At 47.0% G+C, this 6,701-nt stretch overlaps 1 protein-coding gene across 1 annotated transcript in view; it reads left to right on the top strand.

Moving 5' to 3' along the window:
• Positions 1-673: 673 nt before the first annotated feature.
• Positions 674-6,701, top strand: part of LOC111952759 (metabotropic glutamate receptor 3-like) — a 21,412-nt gene continuing 15,384 nt past the window's right edge. The window contains exons 1-2 of the mRNA XM_023971657.2: positions 674-688; positions 1,571-2,207. Coding sequence (XP_023827425.2) covers positions 674-688; positions 1,571-2,207 — 652 coding nt within the window. The remainder of the gene's footprint in view (positions 689-1,570; positions 2,208-6,701) is intronic.

Genomic DNA, 6,701 nt, shown 5'->3' with positions numbered 1-6,701 from the left:
TCCCACACTCCTCTATTCCTCCCCCTTTCTCATGGACTGGGAACAGCCCCCCCAGGACCAGGTCTCCCTCGATCCGGATCTCTCGACGGGGGTGAGGGGGGTCCACCCCCAGAGACACTAGCAACACACCGACACAACACAGCTAGGAGGACTGTAGGGATGCGGGATAACATAGGAGGAGAGGAAGGAGGGAGAGGAGAGGAGAGGAGAGGAGAGGAGAGGAGAGGAGAGGAGAGGAGAGGAGAGGAGAGGAGAGAGAGGAGAGGAGAGGAGTAAAGGGTTTGGAGTGAGGGGTTAGAGGTCAAGATTATGGGTCAGGGGTGAGGGTTCAAAGCTAAAGGGGTGAAGAGTCAAGGTGGAAGTAGGTGTGAAGTGCGGTCACAGTAAGCTGCTGGTCTGTTTGTGGTCCATCTAATGGTCAAGGAGAGTTCAACTGGACCACACATGAAGGAGCACACGGTCTAGACATCAGACCTTCTAGGGAGAGGAGAAGGAGAGGAGAGGAGAGAGAGAGAGAGAGAGAAGGAGGGGGGGGGGTGAAAAACAACAAGAGATAAGGCTAAACAACTAATCTCCAAAGCAGCTCTGTGTATCTACTGTACAGGGTGGACAAACTCCATGTTTTGTGCTGACATCAAATATTGTTAGAGTTATGTTGAGTTTTCTGAGAGTTATGGGAGAGTTTTGGGTATTGTTAACAAGAGCTGACAGTAATGTCTACTTCACAGCCAGTCAGCCATGACTAAAGGAAGGAGACGGTTGGAGAATGCCTCTCTCTCTCGCCTCTCTCTCTCTCTCTCACTCGCTCTCGCTCGCTCTCCCTCTCTCGCTCTCTCTCGCTCTCTCTCTCACTCGCTCTCGCTCGCTCTCTCGCTCTCTCTCTCTCTCTCTCTCGCTCTCGCTCGCTCTCTCTCTCACTCGCTCTCGCTCGCTCTCCCGCTCGCTCTCTCTCTCGCTCTCTCTCTCTTCTCTCTGAAACTCTCTCTCTCGCTCTCTCTCCCTCTCTCTCCATTGAAGGAGATAAGATTATCAGGAGATTATATAGGGAGATTGACAGTGAAGGAGATAAGATTATCAGGAGATTATATAGGGAGATTGACAGTGAAGGAGATAGGCGCAGACCTATGTTAGAATAAAGAAGAGCAAGCATAGAGGAGATGATGGGTTGATCAGACAAAACAACAGGAGAAGGGTTTAGGGTTAACCCTACAGCGTGCTACTATGTATTTTAGCCTGCTATTCTATGTACAGATGCAGGGTCTTATTTTGAGCCAGTTTGCTACAGCAGGAAAATAATCCTGCAGCAACAGGAAATGTAAATTGTTATAATTAATGGACAATTTTGTAGGGGTTGATACATTTTTCGTAAKGGAAAATCAAGTCTTAAATTTCAAAGTGGAAATTACAAACTGCAATACAGGTTTAACATTTCCTGCAGTGGAGGATAGTTCTCCTGCAACAGGGTGATCAAATAAAAGATCCTACATCTGTAGTAGACCTCTTTCGGAAGTGTGTTTACTCCCTCTGTTTCCAGAGTAAATAACTAAAGGATGTTCCTTCTCATGTCCAGGTGGGCCGCTCTAACGCTAAGAAGTCCTATGAGGCAGTGATCAGACAGCTCCTCCAGAAGCCCAACGCCCGCGTGGCTGTCCTCTTCCTGCGCAGCGATGATGCTCGGGAACTCCTCTCTGCTGCTGCTCGACTTAACGCTACCTTCATCTGGGTGGCCAGTGACGGCTGGGGGGCACAGGAGAGCATTGTCAAGGGCAATGAAGCCACAGCCAACGGGGCCATCACCCTGGAGCTGGCGGCCAATCCCGTGCCGGCGTTCAACCGCTACTTCCTGTCTCTGGATCCAATCAACAACCACCGCAACCCCTGGTACCGAGAATTCTGGGAGCAGAAGTTCCAGTGCTCGCTTGGAGGAGGGGGTGGAGGAGTAGGAGCTGGGGCAGGAGGAGTAGGGTCAGGGGGAACAGTGTCTCTCTCTCTCCCTCCCTGTGAGAAGGGTGTGTTGGTGGATGATAGTAACTTTGAGCCGGAGTCCAAGATCATGTTTGTGGTGAATGCGGTATATGCCGTGGCCCACGCCCTCGATAAGATGCAGAGAACACTGTGTTCCAACACCACCAAGCTCTGTGACAGCATGAAGGCTCTGGATGGACGTAAGCTCTACAGAGACTACCTTCTCAACATCAGCTTCACAGGTCAGTACTATAGACTACCTAGTGATCATCAGCTTCACAGGTCAGTACTGTAGACTACCTAGTGATCATCACCTTCACAGGTCAGTACTATAGACTACCTAGTGATCATTAGCTTCACAGGTCAATACTGTAGACTACCTCCTCAATATCAGCTTCACAGGTCAGTACTGTAGACTACCTAGTGATCATCAGCTTCACAGGTCAATACTGTAGACTACCTCCTCAATATCAGTTTCACAGGTCAGTACTGTAGACTACCTAGTGATCATCGGCTTCACAGGTCAGTACTGTAGACTACCTAGTGATCATCAGCTTCACCACAGGTCAGTACTGTAGACTACCTCGTGATCATCCAGTTTCACAGGTCAGTACTGTAGACTACCTCTCTCAAAATCAGCTTCACTGGTCAGTACTGTAGACTACCTAGTGATCATCGGCTTCACAGGTCAGTACTGTAGACTACCTAGTGATCATCAGCTTCACTGGTCAGTACTGTAGACTACCTAGTGATCATCAGCTTCACTGGTCAGTACTGTAGACTACCTAGTGATCATCAGCTTCACTGGTCAGTACTGTAGACTACCTAGTGATCATCGCTTCACAGGTCAGTACTGTAGACTACCTAGTGATCATCAGCTTCACTGGTCAGTACTGTAGACTACCTAGTGATCATCAGCTTCACAGGTCAGTACTGTAGACTACTAGTGATCATCAGCTTCATAGGTCAGTACTGTAGACTACCTAGTGATCATCAGTTTCACAGGTCAGTACTGTAGACTACCTCCTCAATATCAGCTTCACAGGTCAGTACTGTAGACTACCTAGTGATCATCAGCTTCACTGGTCAGTACTGTAGACTACCTAGTGATCATCAGCTTCACAGGTCAGTACTGTAGACTACCTAGTGATCATCAGTTTCACAGGTCAGTACTATAGACTACCTCCTCAACATCAGCTTCACTGGTCAGTACTGTAGACTACCTAGTGATCATCAGTTTCACAGGTCAGTACTGTAGACTACCTAGTGATCATCAGCTTCACAGGTCAGTACTGTAGACTACCTCCTCAATATCAGTTTCACAGGTCAGTACTGTAGACTACCTAGTGATCATCGGCTTCACAGGTCAGTACAGTAGACTACCTAGTGATCATCAGTTTCACAGGTCAGTACTGTAGACTACCTAGTGATCATCAGCTTCACAGGTCAGTACTGTAGACTACCTAGTGATCATCAGTTTCACAGGTCAGTACTGTAGACTACCTCCTCAAAATCAGCTTCACTGGTCAGTACTGTAGACTACCTAGTGATCATCGGCTTCACAGGTCAGTACTGTAGACTACCTAGTGATCATCAGCTTCACTGGTCAGTACTGTAGACTACCTATGTGACATCAGCTTCACTGGTCAGTACTGTAGACTACCTAGTGATCATCAGCTTCACTGGTCAGTACTGTACACTACCTAGTGATCATCGGCTTCACAGGTCAGTACTGTAGACTACCTAGTGATCATCAGCTTCACTGGTCAGTACTGTAGACTACCTAGTGATCATCAGTTTCACAGGTCAGTACTGTAGACTACCTAGTGATCATCAGCTTCACTGGTCAGTACTGTAGACTACCTAGTGATCATCAGCTTTACAGGTCAGTACTGTAGATACTCCCTCAAAATCAGCTTCACTGTCAGTACTGTAGACTACCTAGTGATCATCAGCTTCACTGGTCAGTACTGTAGACTACCTAGTGATCATCAGCTTCACTGGTCAGTACTGTAGACTACCTAGTGATTCATCAGCTTCACTGGTCAGTACTGTAGACTACCTAGTGATCATCAGCTTCACTGGTCAGTACTGTAGACTACCTAGTGATCATCAGCTTCACAGGTCAGTACTCGTAGACTACCTAGTGATCATCAGTTTCACAGGTCAGTACTATAGACTACCTCCTCAATATCAGCTTCACTGGTCAGTACTGTAGACTACCTAGTGATCATCCAGTTTCACACGTCAGTACTGTAGACTACCTAGTGATCATCAGCTTTCACAGGTCAGTACTGTAGACTACCTCCTCAATATCAGTTTCACAGGTCAGTACTGTAGACTACCTAGTGATCATCGGCTTCACAGGTCAGTACTGTAGACTACCTAGTGATCATCAGCTTCACAGGTCAGTACTGTAGACTACCTCGTGATCATCAGCTTCACAGGTCAGTACTGTAGACTACCTAGTGATCATCAGTTTCACAGGTCAGTACTGTAGACTACCTAGTGATCATCAGTTTCACAGGTCAGTACTGTAGACTACCTCCTCAAAATCAGCTTCACTGGTCAGTACTGTAGACTACCTAGTGATCATCGCTTCACAGGTCAGTACTGTAGACTACCTAGTGATCATCAGCTTCACTGGTTAGTACTGTAGACTACCTAGTGATCATCAGCTTCACTGGTCAGTACTGTAGACTACCTAGTGATCATCAGCTTCACTGGTCAGTACTGTAGACTACCTAGTGATCATCAGTTTCACAGGTCAGTACTGTAGACTACCTAGTGATCATCAGTTTCACAGGTCAGTACTGTAGACTACCTAGTGATCATCAGCTTCACAGGTCAGTACTGTAGACTACCTCCTCAATATCAGTTTCACAGGTCAGTACTGTAGACTACCTCCTCAATATCAGCTTCACTGGTCAGTACTGTAGATACCTAGTGATCATCAGTTTCACAGGTCAGTACTGTAGACTACCTCCTCAATATCAGTTTCACAGGTCAGTACTGTAGAGTACCTAGTGATCATCAGTTTCACAGGTCAGTACTGTAGACTACCTAGTGATCATCAGCTTCACTGGTCAGTACTGTAGACTACCTCCTCAATATCAGCTTCACAGGTCAGTACTGTAGACTACCTAGTGATCATCAGCTTCACTGGTCAGTACTGTAGACTACCTCCTCAATATCAGCTTCACAGGTCAGTACTGTAGACTACCTAGTGATCATCAGCTTCACTGGTCAGTACTGTAGACTACCTCCTCAATATCAATGTCACAGGTCAGTACTGTAGACTACCTCCTCAATATCAGCTTCACTGGTCAGTACTGTTAGACTACCTAGTGATCATCAGTTTCACAGGTCAGTAATGTAGACCTGGCAGAATGGGAGGAGAGGGGCAGATGAGGGATGGAAGCAGTGGAACAGAGAGACAGACAGACAGACAGACAGACAGACAGACAGACAGACAGAAGACAGACAGACAGACAGACAGACAGACAGACAGACAGACAGACAGACAGACAGACAGGTTTTGAGCTGTTTATTCCCTTTCTAACCATGACCAATGGGGGACATCAAAATACCTCAACAAACAGCACTGCCACTACAGCTTTAGGAGAGAGAGGGAGAGGGAGGTTTTGGCATAGGGAGACTGATAGGTCGACTGAAGTGGTGAGAGGTAAAGAGAAAGGTAGCAGTAGTGAAAGGGAGTGAGGTGGAGAGATAGCGGGAGGGAAAGAGAGATAGGAGATAGAGGGAGAGAGAGGGGGAGGCAGGGAGGTAGAGCTGGGTTGCTGGTGGAGTGGACAGTATGCGTCAGCAGAGGAAGATTCTCTTTGAAATTCCACATCTTCATTTCTCAAGCTGCAAATCAAAGGGTTCAGAGCACGGCTGTCTCGGGGAGAGTGGGAGAGAGAGAGGAAGAGAGGGAGAGGAGAGAGGCTGCCTCAGCCACAGCCTCCAGTGAGCAGGAGTGGAGTGGAGGTGGGAAGAATAAGTCTGAAGATGGAGGAGGGCTGGAGAAAAAGTGAGAGAGATCGGGGGAGTCGCTCTGATCTGTCGCTCTGATCTACTAGAATCCCCATAGTCAATCTCCCCTCTCATTCCCTCTCTCACCCTACTCCCCAATCGTTGCTCTCACCCTCCCTCCTTCCCTCCTTTCTCTATCTCACCCTCCTTCCCTCATCCATCCCTCCCTCCACTCTTACTGCAACAGACATGTTACAGTTAGGAACAGATAGACGTGGTACAGTGGTGATCAAGCCAGGAGGATGAGGCTGAACAGACTGATGCTTCTGATGATTAGGATGATGACGATGATGATCATTTTGTGTGCTGTAGTTTGCATGTGTGTGATGAGTATCATTTAGCGCAGTCTCAATGTTCTTCTAGACCAGAGCCCTCTCTGTAGCTATGCTGTTGCTATGGTAATTAAGCTGACACTATGGCCAATTGTCGAAGTAGTCCGGTAGATGTGAGCTCTCTCAAAGCCAACCGCTAAACACCAGCGCTGGGGTTACAAAAAAAGTAATATATTTCCTATTACTTTTCAACAATAACAAATTACTTTACTTATTACTCCATGGGAAAAGTAATTTGTTGCACTACTCGTTATATTACTTTTGCGCTACACACCAAAACATTACATGTCCTCACTCAATGTAAACAATGTAAATGTTACGTTATGTAGGCCTATACACCAATACAAGTAGCCTAATAATGACAGATTC

This window comes from Salvelinus sp. IW2-2015, linkage group LG26 (assembly GCF_002910315.2).
Source record: "Salvelinus sp. IW2-2015 linkage group LG26, ASM291031v2, whole genome shotgun sequence".
NCBI classification, from domain to species: Eukaryota; Metazoa; Chordata; class Actinopteri; order Salmoniformes; family Salmonidae; genus Salvelinus; species Salvelinus sp. IW2-2015.
Note: the sequence above shows the minus strand (reverse complement) of the source record. Positions and strands in the feature narration are given on the sequence as shown.